The sequence below is a fragment of the Aaosphaeria arxii genome (assembly GCF_010015735.1).
Source record: "Aaosphaeria arxii CBS 175.79 unplaced genomic scaffold BU24scaffold_8, whole genome shotgun sequence".
NCBI classification, from domain to species: Eukaryota; Fungi; Ascomycota; class Dothideomycetes; order Pleosporales; genus Aaosphaeria; species Aaosphaeria arxii.
In genome coordinates, this window is record NW_022983481.1 from 1,263,298 (window position 1) to 1,280,809 (window position 17,512).

The window sequence follows — 17,512 nt, forward strand, 5'->3', positions numbered from 1 at the left end:
ATAGTCTAAATAGTAGAGATTGTATGAGTGCGTGTAGAAAACTTAGCCATATAATGTGCACCAGCAGTTGTTAGTCTCTTGTGTCTACCTAGGTCTTGGGCAACGTGTGAGGGGGATTGTTGAGCACGGAGCTATTTGTCGACGTGGATGTAGATATCGAGAAGTGAGAAAGTTGTAGCATGATAGGGAATGGGCAACTTTGTAGGGATGGTGGATATGGTTATTGATACGTACTTTGCGAAGGACGCGCGTGTGTGTATAGTTGTTGGTGCACTACAGCAGCATCGGTGTACTGTAGTGTACTGCATTATGAAAATGCAGTGTGTTCTGTTACATCTACTCCGTACGTTGAAGCGATTTGACTGGCTAGTTTACCATTTTAAGTTTGTCGAAAAGGGAGCTTGTGACCGCAAAGTGAGGGGATGTGGTGAGGGGTGAAAAATGTGTAAAATGGGCAGACAGCTTATGTTGGGGATTTGGTGTAGCGTCACATGAAGAAGCTTTCGAGGGGATTACCCCGAGATGTTGGCGATGTTGATAATTCGGGAATGGGTGATTCACATGTCGCCCTGTTTGATAATTCGTCCGGATCGTTTACTCTCTTTGGTATCTCCATGCAGCGATTGGAGCAGCTGATTATTCACGTATCCGGGCAAAAGATGAAAAAGCCTCCTGCAAAGATCTTCAGAAGCAGCGTTACGACTACCGGAAAGATACATGCACCCACTGGATACGGACAGTATGTTTCTTCTTGGCCTGACTGGTCGAAATACTACGTTCCATCTGCTCTTGGCTTTGAGAAACCTTTGTCCTACCTCTCACGGGTCGAGATGAGACAAGACGTTTGACAGAAAAAGTCTGCTTCGTGTCGTGGAAATTGTCATTTCCTTTTTGCTTCCGTAATTCGCGAGTCAGAAGTTGCGGTGTAGCGAGCGATATGTGAACGGTGTAAGAGTGACTGGGCACAAGGGAACAAAGCACAATTTGTATGCATGTTGTCGGGATTTGCAGATCTTCAAGGTGCATATCCTAACGGTCGGGTCCAATGGGATGACTCCCCGAGGGCAAAATGGGGATCTCGCTGTCACTTTTTTCGGCTAAGCACTTTTTGCTAAGAGAAATGCAGGACAACGATGATCGCAGCTACCACAGCAGGAAGCCGATCCGGCCTGGACATCGTAGGCTACTCCCTGGTTTCACGATATTGCGGGGGATGTTTCAATGTGAGGGAAAGACCAAGGGACAACTTTCCAAGAAGGGGAGGCTATGGACAATGGCAACGCTGGGTCCGCGGGCAGCCTACATCATGTCCTACCCCAACACAGCAGACGTGGGCGTCGAGGCCTGACACATGTCTTCCAGGAATTCCCATTCGGCGTTGAATAGAAGGACACGATGACAAGGGTCTTGGCTCAAGCCTCTTTGCACGACGTGAGAACCGAGGTGAATGGCGGCAGAACCGCACAAGCGTTGTTGCCATGCGACGTAGCATTGTTCCCGGGCGCAAGCATTGCAGCACTGAAACGCAAAACGAACAGTACAGTCTATGGCGTGGCCCTGGAAGAGAGCATAACATCCATCTCTCATAGGAGGCCCCTTCCGAGCGGGCGAGGCTGCTGGCGGGCGTCAATATTTGCTGCATTCTGCCAGACAGGCATACTGCAAGACGAGGCGGCACTTGTTGCAGGGGGAGAGGGAAGAAAGATGAGGTGTCACTATCGTAGGGCTTTCCCGTACATTTGCCGGTTGCCATGACGGACGTATTGTCTACATCGGAAGGCGAGCGGAACGTTTGAATATGAATCGTGGAAGAACTTAGAGGTCTAGGGATCCTTTTCCGTATTGGAGTGAGAGCCAGGCAGATGTCCAAGCGTGAGATGCAAAGACGACTGAGGCAGAGGCACGAGCGTCCTTCCAGAAGACGGACGATACTGGCCCGGAGGTAGATCGCGACCGCTAAAGTGAGGCCCGAATTCAGGAGAATTGCGCCGGGCTGATTGTCTATCCGCCCGGCTGTTGGGCGCTTTTCCCAACTCAAGTTAAGTATCTACTGCATTTGGATAAACTCCTGAATTCTGAAATGGGCAATAAGGGCCGCGTATATTGGTAAGTATGTTTCGACAAAGTTGGGCACACAATGCTTTGATAGCTATTGTCTAGGTTCAACGGGCACGAATGTATGATTCCGACCACGGGAGGGAGAGGGCGCGATCCGTCTGGTCCGGAGCTGTATCTGGTCAAATCCTGCTTGTTGTACGTAGTGAGAGGCAGCAAGGGGGTTTGATGATGTATGGAGTACGGAGTAAGTATTATAGAAATTGATTGGATTAGGAGTTGCTGGTTGGCAGTAAGTGCTCCGTAGATGGCTGTGAGAGGGTAAGCAGTCACCCAATAGAGCAATCCTTGATCAGGATTGCAACTATCTGGTGGCGTCGAACGGGAGGGAGTGGGGAAGAGAAGGGCTACAGACGATGATGTTGGATAGGATGGGGGATGGATCGGTGAATGATGAATCGATGGGGTGAATGGATGATGGGATGGGATGTCCACCTTCTTCCCCGGGTAACCAAGCGTTTGGGACGACTCAGCGCAAGCCCTCGCGTGGGGAAAGTGCAGCGACGTGCATAAGGCGGTCAGCCATTGCGTCCTTGCTTGTCTTGTACCTACAGGCTACTTCCCCTTCCCTGTAGTACTCCACCAAGTTACCCCGACTGGTGTAAATCTTCTAAGACAAATCATGGAGAAGATCTCAGTCTTATCGTTGATCGGAGAAAACAATACATACCGCCTACCTTCTTCTTTGCTTATGGTCGGGTATGGCGTGGAGCTATGTGGAGATGGGGGAGGGATAGGCGTATATGGGAAGAGACGACGGGAGACACGTTGTCTCCCGGCTACCCGCGTTCCCCTAGGTAGCAAAGAGAGGGCTACGAAGCAGGCAGACAGACACAGGGAAAGCAAGTATATGCCAGCAGGGTTATGCCAATGATAGTGATGATAGATGATGATGATGATGATGCTGATGTTGGTATCAGCATCATCCCGCGCCCGCGCATCCGCCCGCGGGAATGAGAATGAGCAGGCAGGATGCAACAAAGCAACATACCTACCTCTCTTTGTGTTGGCGATGCGGCGATGCAGCCGCTGTGTCTTGTGTGCGCTGTCTGCTGTGATCTTTGGGGAGATGAGGAAATGAAGGGTCGTGCCATGAAGCAGCGAATGCTGTTGGCTGGTCATGTTTTCCGTCATGGCATCGTTTGGCTGCTTTCCGCTGCCATAACCTACTGTAGGGTGGTACAGGACGTACATGGCGACCACCTACATGCACATTACACACCTACATCCCTCCGCGCATACGGCAGCTAATTGCTGCGTACGCCGTACTGTAGGTACGAGTAGGTAGGGGGTGAATGCACCTGCTGTAGCCAACACTACTCCGTACACCACACTACATATCATTTGACATCCCGATGGACGCAAGCAGGCATTGTTGAATGGCGATACGGCAGGGAAGAGAAGAAGAAGCAACCAAAGGGGGCGGCGAGATGCCTTGGTTCAATCAAGTTTGGGCGGTCATGTCCAATCCATGCTCGGATCACTACTACTGGTATTAAGTGATAGTTGTTGGATATGATATGATATGATATGGATGGATGGATTGGATAGGGATAGTATCAAGCCAGCGTGGGTGCAGTGGCGTGGGATGAACACTGCTCTCTTCCGCCCATGGTCTTGTCTCCATGGTCTCTCCATGGTCTTCGAGACTGTTTCTGGCACTTTGTCGGCTGCCCATTCGGGACTACTGCCCTTCGCTCCGGCTTCATGTAACGGACGGGGAAGTAGGGAAGAGAAAGCAAGGAGCAAGGAGCAAAGAGCAACGTACGGCGTGTACCGTAGTTACGTACTGTATTATGTGGTAGCTTTGCCCTTAGTAGTAGGTTAGGCTTTGCTTGTATGCATCTCCGTAAACCGCGTAGACTGTGGTTACCTAGATACAAGTTAGATAGTTATTGTAAGGTAGGATAGATAGGTGGGTATCATGTTTGCCCGCTGCTCCGTGGATTGTTGGTCTGTTCACGTTCGTCCGTTGGTCTGTTGGTCTTGTCTCTGCCTCCTTTCCCTTGCCATTCCTTTCACACATTCACACCCCCCCTTCCCCTCTCCACCCACCCACAACCCCCCAAACCGGGTGATACACTTTCTTTTTCGAATGTTCTTCTGTGCACGCTGGGCTTCGCTGCCATCTCCCGTACTCTACCTAGTTTCAATGCGAGTCAAGATGGGGACGGTCCCGACTCCCCACTAATCACTTGTTACCGTTGCAGCTTGCTATTACGGTTGGTTGCTGTACTGTGCCATGTCTTATCCCATGTCTCTCTGTCTGTCTCTGTCTCTCTCTTTCTCCCATATTCCGCTATCCAACCCACCCCCTCCCCAATCTCCTCCTTCGGTATATAAAAGAAACCTTCATCCCCACCCTGCCGGTTCCGCTCTTTTTTCTTCAGATACTTCATTCAATAAGATCATCTTCCCTAAGCAGTCAATACATCAAGAAAGAGAAACAAATTTGTTGAACAATCCTGCCTCATCGTCATTCGTTGTCTCTTCTGTGCCACCTACCTATCTATACACCAATCTTTAGCCAACCATCATCACCACCATCAACGTCTCTCCAAGACCATCCAAGTCGCCGGATAATTCGTATACCTGTCCACGTCTACGTAGGTACCAATCCAATCGTCAACCAACCAACCTCGAGCGCACAACTCCGTGGTACATCAGCAAAGGTAAGCCTTGAATGCAGCCCATCTGCACGTTCCCTTCCAATCCAACCTTGCACGTCCTGCTCAGAGCCATCCTGGAGAATTGCTTGAAGCCCAGCGTGCCCGTGCCAACACATCAGCCCTGCGCGCATCATTTAATATTAAATCTGACTCACAAATATCCAGGCCTTTTCTCGTTGCGCATATCAGCCTCTCTCCGTCGGAGCTCCCAAAACAGCCATTCCAATTTTGCCAACGAACTTATTAGTTGTCCGAGACAGCTCATAACCTCTGCTTGAGCCACCTTCAGACTGCAGCTGGATTCCATACTCGACAATTCACCCTCCCCGGATTTCCCATTACGAACCGAGGTACTCCCTATTTAGCCTCCCATCCCCCAGTCTTCAACCCCAGGTGCCTTCCTGAGCCCTAGACTCTTCCGTCCCCTCGGCGATTCATCTGATAATTCATTCGCCTCGGCTACTGTCCTTTGGCCTACTGTCCATATAGCCACCACATCACCATCTTTTATATCAACTCCTCATCCACTTCGACTGCCCCAGATCATCCAGGTGCAAATTTCAAACTACATCACCACTATCACAACATCAACAACAACCAATACAATGCCTCTCCAAGCTTCTTCCATCAGCCCTCGCCAGCGCCTTTCCATCCTCACCCACTCAACACTGGGCCACGATGTCAGTGCTGCTCTGAAAGCCTCCAGCCTCAGCACACGCTCAGCACATGATGCTGGCGAGACCCCGGCACCACCACCATCTCCCGTGGACTTCTCATTCCCTTCGACCCCAGCCGAACAGAGGAGTCCCAGTGGAAGCGAATCGAACTGATCGCCAACGTCCTGCTCTCTTCCCTTTCAAATGAGCTGACGTGCCGCGTTGATCTCAAAACTTTACCTCTATTCGATTTGATTTGCTTTCCCTTTACCATCATTATGAACTGTGCATTTAGCGAGCGAGCGAACGGTCTGGTTGGTTTGGTCGGAAAATGTTACGGTTCAGGTCCTCTCGGAGCATATTGGGTTTTTGTGTGACCAAAAAAAGAAAGCCAAAGGACTCGGGGCCCTGCTCACCGCAGAAGGAGTTATTGACTTGGAATCTTGCTTCTCTCTCCTTTTTTCTCCAGATCTTCCTCGGTTGTCATCGTGTATTCTTTTCTTTTTGATATAGTTATCTCTTTCCCGTGCGTTGATCGCCGCCGCATTGACCGCTTCTTTCTAGATTCCCCCTTCTTCATGTTCATTATTGAGGATGTACAACCAATCCACCATTGGTATACATCTGACCTTATCCTTTTTTCCGTCTCTTTCTTTTCTTTTTGTTTGGGATAGATAGATATATTGGACCTCGCGCAAGTAACCTTTCATTCCATTTCCTTTCCAAACTCAGCATTCCGTTGCAATCCACAAGGACATGAATTTGACCATCTCAAAAATATATTGGTACCTTCAAATCAACTCATCTTTCCCTATGCAACCTTTCTTGTCTCGTCATCCATGTTTACCATTGATCAGTCAAGTACAATACTAACTACCCAACTATGAACGCCTTCTTTTAAGCCCCTTTCTCATACCACAACCTCACTCATCCATTCCATATCACCCTCACCACCATCCCCTCCGATCTCAATTTCCCTCCATCACCTCATCTCAGCTTACCAACCAACCCCCAAACCCAAAACCTCATCTAAACAACTTCGCACAACCATCCCCATCCCACCCCATCCCATCACCTCTTTCTCACATAATCCCCACCCCCATACTCCTTACGTTCACCGCCCCCAAGCCCACCCCCCGTAAGCAGACACGAGGCAATCAAGGCAACACACCCAGACGCTTTTTCGCCCCGCGGCCTCGCCTCGCCTCGCCCCGCACCGCATCGCACCGCGCCGCCGCAGCGTTACCCGCACCCGCTCCCGAGGGGGCACCCCCGCCTCTCCCCCGGGAAAACTGCCCGTTTGCGGGCCGGGGGGACGGGGAAGCGGTGAGATTCGTGACATGTGTCTCCGCGTTTTGTGTAGGTATGTGAGGGGTGGGCAGGCAGGCGGTGACTTGTTTGGGTAGGTTGGGCGAATGGTTACGAGTGTGGTTATGGATCGTCGTGGTTAAGTTAAGCTATGGTACGGCACGGTACGGTACGTAACGCGGGTCAATGTTTTCTACGGCTCGCGATGGGGTCTTCTTTGGGAAAGACGGGCATTTTTTTTTTCTTGCTTTCCATGGCGGATTTCTCGATTTGGGTTGCCTCGTAAGGTGGCTATGGATTGGATGGCGAGCAAGACCGATGGGTGGGAAGGAGGGGAGGGTATACAATGCGTGTTATTGCATCGAAGGGTACATCGGCTCCGTAACAGGACGTGTGTATAGCGTCCATGTACATACATAATGTATAATATACCTACACACATACATTCATGCATTCGTGCGAGTTGTGAACTTGCGTTGTCTGCACGCCGCACTCGCGCGCAGGAAAGCAAGCAAATCGTGCGAAACGACGCAAGGTCCATTATTACAGCTCAGGCCCTGCTATTGCATCGCTTCATTCTTCACATGTCCGCCTTATCCATATGTATGTACGCCTATTTGCCTGGATGCTAAAACGCAAGCGCGTTGCCTGGTTGTTGGTCCAATCCGAACCGATTGCAAGCTATGGACAGCGGCAGTGGATGATATTGCATGAAGCGCAGCATGGTGGAAGAAATGGTCGGGGAATGGGTATTTAACCTCACCCCGGTCGATACATGAACCGTATGTACATACGGTACGTCCTTCCGTCCAGTGCGGATGTGAAGGTGATGGGATGGGGTGTAGAGGGTGACATCCCAGGCGACGCTGGGTGGTTGGTCAATGCAACGGCCGTCTCACTCACGGGATGCATGCAGCCTGCAGACCGCAGACCGCGCTGCATGGAAGAAGTCTGGAAGAATTGAATTGGGGGGAATCTTGGATGCGGTCAGGGGGGTGGAGAGAAGGTTTGGGCGAGACGTTTCGTCGTTCGGTGCAGCCGATGGGTGGTTGGATGAATAGAATGGAAGAGAGGTGTGGGCAGGACGGCAATGGGTATTGTACGAAGAGTCGCGCCTTTCGTCCCTGGTTCTCGGGCGGGTAATTCACACGTGTGGGATTCATTCGTGGAGAGATATGGGACGGAGATGCAGTGTGGACGTTGGATCTACGCGGCGCCGGCTTGGATTGTCAGGTAGAATATGGTAAGTAGGCAGTCTGCATGGACCGCACGCACTGTCAGAGGGCGAGGTTTTGCATGGGTGGTTGAAAGTTTGTAGATCCTGCAATTAAGGTCCTCCGTCTAATCATGTCCTTTTTGTGTATTTCTTCTCGAAGCAGTCGTGCCTCCGAACCGAAGGGTTAAGTTCGAAGGCTGGCCAGATGTTTTGAGTTCCATCATCGCACTTCGGTTGATCTCTACCTCCATCAAGGCCTCTTGTAAGATCAACACACCACATTCCCTGTTCCTGAAACAAGACATAGACGTCCACACGCACCATCCATACAAAACAGCGAAGAGCCAAGGATGCACATATAACCTGATGCCGGCACCAATATAAGCGAATCGCCTCAAACGCATAAACATGCCCACGTCGCGCCAGCACCAGGGATTTTGCGGGGTGCAGCATCCGAAAATACAAGTCCCAATATACACCTGCAATCGATGCTAATATAGGCACTTATACGGAGTATATCATAGGGCATTAATTCGATTCACCTGTCGTTCACTGCCATAATGGAGATTGTATCGCAATTCCCTTCCGTTGCAATCGCAAGCTCCCTTTCGTTTAAAGGCATAGTTGAGTGACTGGGCCTTCCGAGTCTCGATACATTCTCCAATGCGTCGCTTAAGGGGTGAAACTACTTGTATAGCTTGATCGGATCGTCAACCCGTTGATGTCGCGGGCCATTCCTCCCTCCCTCCCTTCCTCCCGAACCGAGCCAAGCTTTGAAACGCGCCTGGCAACGGTCCTGTTTACAATATGATCTCGCTCCACCGTGGACATTAATGTCTATATGCCGTGAGCATGGATATGTGAGATTGTGGGTCGGTAGTTGGTGCTTTGCTATGCGTGATCACTTTCCATATTTAGAATTTAGGACGACACCTGGAAGCTTTCCATTCTCGACGCGGAGGCGCAAATGTATAGTCGACCAGGGACAAAGGCATTTTCTCATCCCTCTCTTCCGCGGACCTGGACTTACGCAATGAATATCGAAAGCCAGGCTTGAAGCGAGTTGGTGTAGTGGCATCGTCCAAGAAGGAGTACAAGTCCTTGCTCACTTTTCTCCATCCTTTTCTTCCTAGATGTCCAACATTTGGATTTTACCCCAACATGGGGAATTTGCCGTTCGTATCTCTTTTACACGTATACCCCGAAATCGGCTGAAGAGAAATACGGGGGGGCTTGTCGTCAAAATCCCGGTTCAGGTTGGACTGGGGTGCATACAAAGTATTCTGGATCACCGTGGCGTACCGGGTAGGTCCTGGGGGGATAATGACTTAATGATGCATAAAAGGGTAAATATAGAAGGATCGTGCAGTTGTCTGGGAGAGTTTGACGCATGTGTTTAGATCAGGCGTCAGTTATGCATCTCGTATTGAGGATGCAGAGGTCGAGAGCCATGCGCGTCTGTCGCTTGTGTTGACGCGGGATTTGATGATAGATCGTGGAAATTGACGAATACATGTAAGTGCTTTGCATAGTGAAATAAGAGTATAGAGTAAATTTGGTGTTCTATTTTCACAGTATACGTGGTAGTTTGTAAGCTCTTCCCCAGTACAATGCTCTTGTATTGCGACTTTGCATGGCAATGATATCGAGGCGATCTCACAAAGGCTCGGGCGGCGTCACCTCTTCAGTGGTCGCTCTTTGATTTTCACTCTTCCGCATCCCTCTATACAAAACCTTTCATGGCTGAGGGGCAACATGCGACGACTCGAGGGAGACATAGTATCGCAATGTAGGTCTGGCCGTCAACTCCGGTTCAATATTAGACAACCGCGTCCTGGTAGCGGAGCCATTGGCCGTATTACCGGCCAAAGTCGTGTAGAACCGCTTCGAACGCTGTGACCAAGATGAATTGCCTACTGCATGTCTGCTCGAGCCATTTTCAACGGGTCCAGTAGGCGCTCGAAGACGTTTAATCTCGGATCGAAGCTCCGACAGAGAGCGCAATTCATCTTTCAGGGACTCTGCTGGAGCTCCCTCGCTGCGGAAACTGTTGATGAAGGAAGTATCTAAAGGTCTATTGTTGGCCATTGCCCAGGTTACTCGTTTTTCCATAATCGCTTCGGCTCTCTCGGCCTCAGCCATCAGTTCTAGGACTGAGACCCAATTCTGAAAGCGCAAATCTCCCAAGGAGATGCCTGTAGGGCTTTGGGCTACCGTCTTGACATCGGCCTCGGGAGGAGGCTGGTGAGGATCCGTAGTCAATTCGTCATAAACGACATTCAAGTCTGACAACGTCGCGAGAGGTGGCTTGGATGGGTCTAGTACCATGGAAAAAGGCGATTGGTGGATGTCTAAGGGCTGTCCTGACATTGTTATAGTCGCGATATCCTTCGTCTGTCGTATTATCTCGTCTAGCTCGCGAGAGAATGCTGTGGGATCTACAAACGTGAGCGGTCGCTCCCGTCTGGTTTGCTCTAAATTCAGCTCCTCTAAGACACTCAGCTCGTGCTCAGTACTAATGGCGTGCTTGAGAGTCTTCAATTGCTCTCTGGCATAATCTTCACAGCCTGCACGCTTACAAACTCTAGCAAGCGTGAGCCAGTCAACACGCGTGATTGGCCCCGCATTCTGCTCCGCATGCGAGGCAATCTGTGTCCAATATTGCTTTATGAGATCTGTGTCTTGTAGGTCTCCTGCAGCCAGAAGCACGATCCTACGGCCTATGTCAGATATGTCGATCTGCGCACTCTGCACATCATTCAAAGACACTGTCAGTAGCCCAGGCACTCTGAGTTTGCCAGCTAGACTGATCAGAGCGGTGAACACCTGGGGGTGTGGGGTCATTGCGGCTTCGAACAGGCTAGCCGCAATCCGGTGCGCTGTCACCGCTATCTGGTCGCGGATTATGGCTTCGTCGCCTTCGAAGTTGTTTCCAGGCTCTTTCAATGGTAGCAATGCACCGAAGGCATTCAACAAAGAGCCAATATGCGGTCCTTCTAAGGTACCTCCACACTCCAAGTAGGCGTATATCGCATTCGACATGCCACGAACTAGCGTGATCCTATCCTGTAAAGAATACGTCCTCTCTTCAGCTATTCTCAGTTTCTTCAGAAGTGAGGTCAGATGACCAGGTTGAAAAACCACACCCGCTCGACAGCCCATCAGAAAGACTGTATACGCTTCAGTAAGTGACCGTTCGATCATGAATATTTCGAAAAATCTATGTGGAAGATCCGCTGGATGAAGACGTAGTGCCGTATCAAAAGCCAGGTATGCGTTTTTCCAGTCGTGGGCCAGTACCCTTGCAGTCATAATACCCTGTAAAAGACTCATGGGAATGCCCATGATTGACAAGGGCTGGGTTCGGTCCGGTACAATGGCATCGGGCGAGAGATGATACTCCGCAAAAGTGCCAGGAAAGCGCTTCAAGGCCTGGATGTATAGATCCTCAAGCACCGGAAGCTCAGTATTGCCTTGGTAGGCCAATAGTTCAATTGCGGCGCCATAAACGGCTGGGTCGACGAAAGTATCGTCTTTCCCAGAAAGCCATTGCCAAAATTTGATCCCTCGATCGTACTCCTTGCTCTCCTTGAACAAACTAAGTATATGAACGTTGGCTTGAGGGCTTGGTGGCAATCCTCCTGAGCAGATGTCCTGCACAACGCGCTCAATGAAAGGGTCTATGTCTGGCTTTCGAGACGGATTCGATCGAAGATAGGTATGGATCGCTTGTGCAATGCGTCGTGTGTCTTGTCTGCTAAGCAATGAAGATCCTTTGATGCTTGGATACCAGGCCATCATCTCTGGGAGTGCGCGCATCTCACATGCCTTGGAGAATTTATCTAGCATTTGCATCTACCGCGAATAAGCTAATGATTTACATTACCAAAGAATTGAGGACTTACTTGTGTGCTATGCATAGAATCCTCCGGACGCTTCGCTCTGGGTTTCTCGGCCTTCTTTTTGCGATCATTGCGCTTTGGTTTTGTGCTGTGCTGCTGGATTCTCGTATGAGTATAGCATAATAGCTCCGGTGCGGCACGAGCTGGAGGAGCACGAAGCAGTCGTGGAGCCAGAAATGGTGTGGAAGGGCATATAATTGACGCCAGGGATGCCCGAGGGGGAGGCATAATTTGTGTTGGTGATTTCCACACAATTACAATTTATCGAACTGGATGTTCAAAAGTTGATTGAGGTCAAGTCGCGTTGACATTGGAACTTTTGGATTGCCAAGGACTTGCCCGATTGGTCGGAGTTGCGCTAAACGAGCCGCTGGAGACACCTCTATCAAAACCCCACTGGCAACCATCATCCCCGACACCGCATGCGAGACAGCTTGATTGATACATTGCAAGCTATATACCGCCCATAGACACCTCCGAGAAGCTACAGATCTGCTCCGCCCAAATTTCCGACCATGGCACGCCCACTGTCGCTGTTTAGCGTCAATGCTATCCTCATTCTCGGTATGCTCTAGTCAATGGGTCGAGGGTCAAGCCCATGAGAACAGATGCTAACAGACCACGATACAGCTATCGATGACGGCTCTCGCATACTGACGAAATACTATTCCAATCCCCACCCTCCTCAGGGCGCAACCGAATACCCCGGCCAGATCGCATACAAGACCGTGAAGGACCAGAAAGCATTCGAGAAGGGACTATTGGGTACAGCTACCCTGCCGTTATCATTATAATCCTTCTAATGGTTTACTGCAGAGAAAACGGCCAAGCAGACTACGGACATTATCCTCTATGACCAAAAAGTCATTGTGTTCAAGATGGAGTCGGACGTTATGCTATACGTGGTTGGAGGAGCGGAGGAGAACGAAGTTCTATTATACAGGTACAGTGCACACGGATATCAAGCTTGGGCAATATCATGATTCTAACTTATTCAGCGTTGTCCTTGCTTTGCGCGACTCGCTCAACATTCTCCTAAAGTAAGTTTCGATCCTCTGAAGATGTTTCTTAGTCCGCTAACAACGTGCAGGAATTCCGTTGACAAGCGTACAATTGTCGAGAATTACGACCTTGTGGTATGTTTAACGGTACATCTTTAAAAAGGTTGCATCTGCTGACTGCATACAGTCCCTTGCCGTCGATGAGTTAGTAGATGATGGCATCATCCTGGAGACGGACCCGGTCATTGTAGCATCGCGCGTCAGCCGCCCACCAGCACAAGATATGGCATCTATGAAGAACATTGATCTTTCTGAGCAAGGCTTGATGAACGCCTGGGAGTTTGGCAAGAGGACTCTTGCGAATAGATTGCGTGAAGGGCTTTAGAGCATTTGTCCGGGCAAAATATGGCGTTGACGGCGTTTGTGGCAATTCAAGCATAGCGACAACTAGGAGAACGATAATTCTCCGTAACAATTGAATGATGCGAATTGAGGACATAGAAATGATTGAATAAAGACCATACATTACATAATCGTCAGGAACCGTGAATCAGCCCTACCGATCGCCCACTCGCTTGGCTTGCAGTGCGTCATTCTCAAGTGTAACACGGGACCCCGCCACAGACAACATCTTCAAGCAGCTACTTGTCCCGCCATGAAGCAGCGGTTTTCGTCTCTCGATGTGAAGGTAAATACGATTCAGCGTCCAAATGCTTATTTGCCACTGACATGAGTCCTTAGGTCATCGCCAACGAGCTTTCAAAGACACTCGTTCCCCTCAGAGTCACCAATGTCTACGACCTCTCCTCTGTGCGCATCCCCAGCAGTTTCTTCCCTACAGCAAATACTAACTAGCAAAGCGAATATTCCTCATCAAATTCCACAAGCCGGACCATCGAGAGCAGCTGATCATCGAATCCGGATTTCGGTGCCATCTCACGAACTATGCTCGCACGACTGCAGCCGCGCCGTCGGGCTTCGTCGCCCGCTTGCGAAAATACCTGAAGACAAGGAGAGTCACCTCGATCTCGCAGGTCGGCACCGATCGAATCATTGAATTCCAATTCTCCGACGGCCTATATCGTTTGTATCTGGAATTCTACGCCGGAGGCAACATCGTCCTCACCGATGGCAATCTAAAGGTCCTTGCGCTTCTGCGAAACGTCGACGAAGGCGCTGAGCACGAGCGGCTGAGAGTGGGGCTCGAGTACAATTTGTCTCTGCGACAGAATTATGGCGGTGCGCCGGAGCTGACAAAAGAAAGGGTGCGCGAGGGTCTTCAAAAAGCAGTGGAGAGACAGCAGAATGCGGCCGCTGGAAAGAAGAGCAAGAAGCAGGGCAAGGATGCGCTTAGAAAAGCTCTGGCTGTTTCCATAACAGAATGCTCGCCGCTGTTGGTAGATCATGCGTTGCATATCGCAAAATTCGATTCGACGTTGAAACCAGAGCAAGTGCTACAGGATGAAGATCTCTTGGATAAACTCGTTACGATTCTACTAGACGCACGAACGATCTCGGAGAGCATCACCAAGTCCGATCCCGTCAAAGGATACATTCTTGCGAAACCCAATCCTGCAGCCCCTAAACCCGATAGCGAGGGTGCTGATAAGCCCAATCTACTCTATGACGACCTCCATCCCTTCCGACCTGCACAATTCGAAGACTCAGAGTACACTTTCATAGAATTCGAAGGATTTAGCAAGGCCGTTGACGAATTCTTCTCGTCCATCGAGGGTCAGAAGCTGGAATCCAAACTGCACGAGCGCGAACTTGCAGCTCAGAAAAAGCTAGACAGTGCAAGGAAAGAGCACGAGAACCGGATTGGTGGCCTGCAACAGGTGCAAGAGTTGAATTTCCGTAAGGCGGAGGCAATTCTTGCAAATGTTCACCGTGTTACCGAGGCCATGGAAGCCGTCAATGGCCTCATTGGGCAAGGTATGGATTGGGGTGAGATTGATTTACTCATCGAACGCGAGCAAGCTCAGGGCAATGCGGTGGCGCAGATGATTAAGCTTCCTCTGAAGCTTCATGAGAACACTGTCACTATATTGCTTGACGAAAACAGCGCAGACCAGGTAGGACAGGAAGATGAGGAAGGTTATGAGACGAGCTCAGTCAGTGAGGATTCTGATGAGGATGAACCCGCCACGAGTTCCAAGAAGGCGAACACTCCCCCCAAAGTAGCGGCACCGCCAAAATTAGCAATCGACATAGACCTGTCACTCTCGGCATGGGCGAACTCCACCGAATACTTTGATCAGCGACGGTCCGCAGCCGGAAAGGAGGCGCGAACGCTTCAAGCATCCGAGAAGGCCCTGAAGAGTCATGAACGCAAAGTGCAGGACGACCTCAAGAAGGGCTTGAAACAGGAGAAGGAGGTCTTGAGGCCTGTTCGAAGGCAACAATGGTTTGAGAAGTTCATCTACTTCCTTTCCTCTGATGGTTATCTTGTGCTCGGCGGTAAAGATGCCCAGCAAAACGAAATCATCTACCGACGATACTTCCGCAAAGGAGACGTTTACGTCCATGCAGATCTGAAGGGTGCCCAACCAATGATCATCAAGAACAAACCAAACACACCGGATGCACCGATTCCTCCATCGACACTTTCACAAGCAGGCCACCTTTCTGTCTGTACTTCCGAGGCATGGGATTCAAAGGCCGTTATGTCGGCGTGGTGGGTCAACAGCGAACAAGTCAGCAAGACTGACCAGACTGGTACATTCTTACCGCCGGGAATGTTCAACGTCACAGGAAAAAAGGAATTTTTGCCTCCAGCCCAACTCATCGTCGGATTAGGAGTGATTTTTGAAATCAGCGAAGAGAGCAAAGCTCGTCACCAAAAGCACCGCATTGGAGACGCACCCACCACAGAGTATACCGAAACGAAGGCGGATAATGGTACGGCTGCTGCAGCTGATGGACAAGACAGTGATAGTGAAGAGGATTTCCCGGACGCAAAGATCGAAGAAGAGTCGGACGATGACTTTCCCGATGCCAAACTGGATGAGGGATCAGATGCAAGCGACGACGACGAGCCTTCCGGGCGCTCCAATCCCTTGCAATCCAGCGCTCCTGGTAACCGCAACGATTCTGACGCCGACTCTGACGCGGGCGAAGAAGCTAAACCTCAAGGTGTAGCGGGCAAAACTACTACCACCCACACAGAACAAGATGATGTTGGCTCCGTTGCCGATTCTGAAAAGACAGAGAGCAAACAAGGGAAGCGTCATTTATCTGCGCGTGAAAGACGTCTTCTCAGGAAGGGACAGACCCCAGACAGTTTGCTGAAATCTGAATCACAACAGCAGTCTGACGAGGAGGAGGATGATGCCTCTAAAGCTAACTTCACAGAGGTTGGTACACAGACGTCACGACAATCGCAACCCGCAGCAAGTGTGTTCTCTCAGACATCAAAAGCATCTACCAATAAGCCACTGCCCAGAGGAAAGCGTGGAAAGGCCAAGAAAGTGGCTGCGAAATACGCTGATCAAGATGAAGAAGAGCGGGCACTCGCAATGCGTCTTCTGGGAGCAACATCAGGCCAAAAAGCAAAAGAAGATGAAGCGGAGGCAAAGCGAGCAAAGGAGGAGGAAGCCTTGGCGAACAAGCAGCGTCGTCGAGAACAACACCTTCGAGCACAAGCCATCGGCAAAGCTGCCGAAGAAGCTCGCCGTGCTGCCCATGAGGGCAATGGACAGGATGACGATGCCATTGACGATGAGACGCTCAAGGCTCAGCTTCTCGAGCTAGATGCGCTCACGGGCCGTCCCCTACCGGGAGATGAGATCATCTCGGCGATCCCGGTGTGTGCTCCATGGTCGGCACTTGCTTCTTTCAAGTACAAGGTCAAGATACAGCCAGGTGCGGTGAAGAGGGGCAAGGCCGTGAAAGAGATCCTCATGCGATGGGACGCGGCTGGCAAGAACCCCCGTGCCACCGACAAACACAGCAAAGATGTGGAGAGAATCTGGCCCCAAGAAATATCACTCATCCGTGGCTGGAAAGAGACTGAGGTAGTAGGCGTTATGCCAGTCAGCAAAGTAAGGGTGATGATGGCTGGTGGGACAAGTGGCGGCGGAGGAGGAGGGGGTAACAGTGGTGGTGCCAAAGGAAAAGCCAAAAGCGCCAGAGGCGGACGTGGATCGAAGAAGCGATAAAGATCCCGTTGCCAATTGGTCAATATAAGTACAACAATATCTGATACTCAATTGTCCACCATTCAGGCAAAACAGAGGTTGAGCACCTGCAGCGATTGACTCGTTGCTAGGTGTGTCATTACCTACATACATATGTATGTGATTGAAGGTGTGTGAGAGAGTTAACGAGTGTCGTGAGAACTGCCAAGGGACCGTCGTTGAATTAATCTCGTCCCATGTTCGGTTTTTACCCCATGCGGTTAGCGATTTCCCATTTAAGGCTTCCAAAGCAGCACCACCTTTACCAAACTGGCCAATCGTTACACAGGATGAAGTCGCTAGATCGGACTTCGTATCACAACAGTGTTTGGGAAAGTCTTGTAAATTGGTAAATACTCCGAAACGTCAGGATATCAACTGATCCTTTGCATGGGGGGCAAATCTAGTCAACTCAAGAACAATGCGGGCATTCAACCCATTTGACGGCATCCACGTATCGCAACGAA

The 17,512-nt window shown here is 50.4% G+C and overlaps 5 protein-coding genes across 5 annotated transcripts; 2 read left to right on the forward strand and 3 right to left on the reverse strand.

The window, feature by feature from the left end:
- Positions 1 to 2,632: 2,632 nt before the first annotated feature.
- Positions 2,633 to 3,514, reverse strand: BU24DRAFT_426107 (uncharacterized protein). Its single transcript, XM_033528893.1, has one exon. The coding sequence runs from the start codon at positions 3,307 to 3,309 to the stop codon at positions 2,671 to 2,673; it is 639 nt and encodes a 212-aa protein (XP_033380595.1). The 5' UTR covers positions 3,310 to 3,514; the 3' UTR covers positions 2,633 to 2,670.
- A 3,379-nt stretch (positions 3,515 to 6,893) lies between these two features.
- Positions 6,894 to 7,468, reverse strand: BU24DRAFT_273113 (uncharacterized protein). The gene has a single exon (XM_033522612.1). The coding sequence runs from the start codon at positions 7,287 to 7,289 to the stop codon at positions 6,942 to 6,944; it is 348 nt and encodes a 115-aa protein (XP_033380596.1). The 5' UTR covers positions 7,290 to 7,468; the 3' UTR covers positions 6,894 to 6,941.
- Positions 7,469 to 9,506: 2,038 nt separating this feature from the next.
- On the reverse strand, positions 9,507 to 12,140 carry BU24DRAFT_495309 (uncharacterized protein). The gene is made up of 2 exons (XM_033534114.1): positions 11,870 to 12,140; positions 9,507 to 11,819 (listed from the first exon to the last, which is right to left on the reverse strand). Exons 1-2 carry the CDS (start codon positions 12,092 to 12,094, stop codon positions 9,702 to 9,704), a joined length of 2,343 nt encoding a protein of 780 aa, XP_033380597.1. The 5' UTR covers positions 12,095 to 12,140; the 3' UTR covers positions 9,507 to 9,701.
- Positions 12,141 to 12,265: 125 nt separating this feature from the next.
- BU24DRAFT_375881 (snare-like protein) lies at positions 12,266 to 13,398 on the forward strand. The gene is made up of 6 exons (XM_033524607.1): positions 12,266 to 12,430; positions 12,497 to 12,631; positions 12,683 to 12,809; positions 12,865 to 12,906; positions 12,957 to 13,002; positions 13,055 to 13,398. Exons 1-6 carry the CDS (start codon positions 12,382 to 12,384, stop codon positions 13,250 to 13,252), a joined length of 597 nt encoding a protein of 198 aa, XP_033380598.1. The 5' UTR covers positions 12,266 to 12,381; the 3' UTR covers positions 13,253 to 13,398.
- A 114-nt stretch (positions 13,399 to 13,512) lies between these two features.
- BU24DRAFT_495311 (serologically defined colon cancer antigen 1) lies at positions 13,513 to 17,442 on the forward strand. Its single transcript, XM_033534115.1, has 3 exons — positions 13,513 to 13,555; positions 13,609 to 13,677; positions 13,728 to 17,442. Exons 1-3 carry the CDS (start codon positions 13,523 to 13,525, stop codon positions 17,025 to 17,027), a joined length of 3,402 nt encoding a protein of 1,133 aa, XP_033380599.1. The 5' UTR covers positions 13,513 to 13,522; the 3' UTR covers positions 17,028 to 17,442.
- Positions 17,443 to 17,512: the final 70 nt, after the last annotated feature.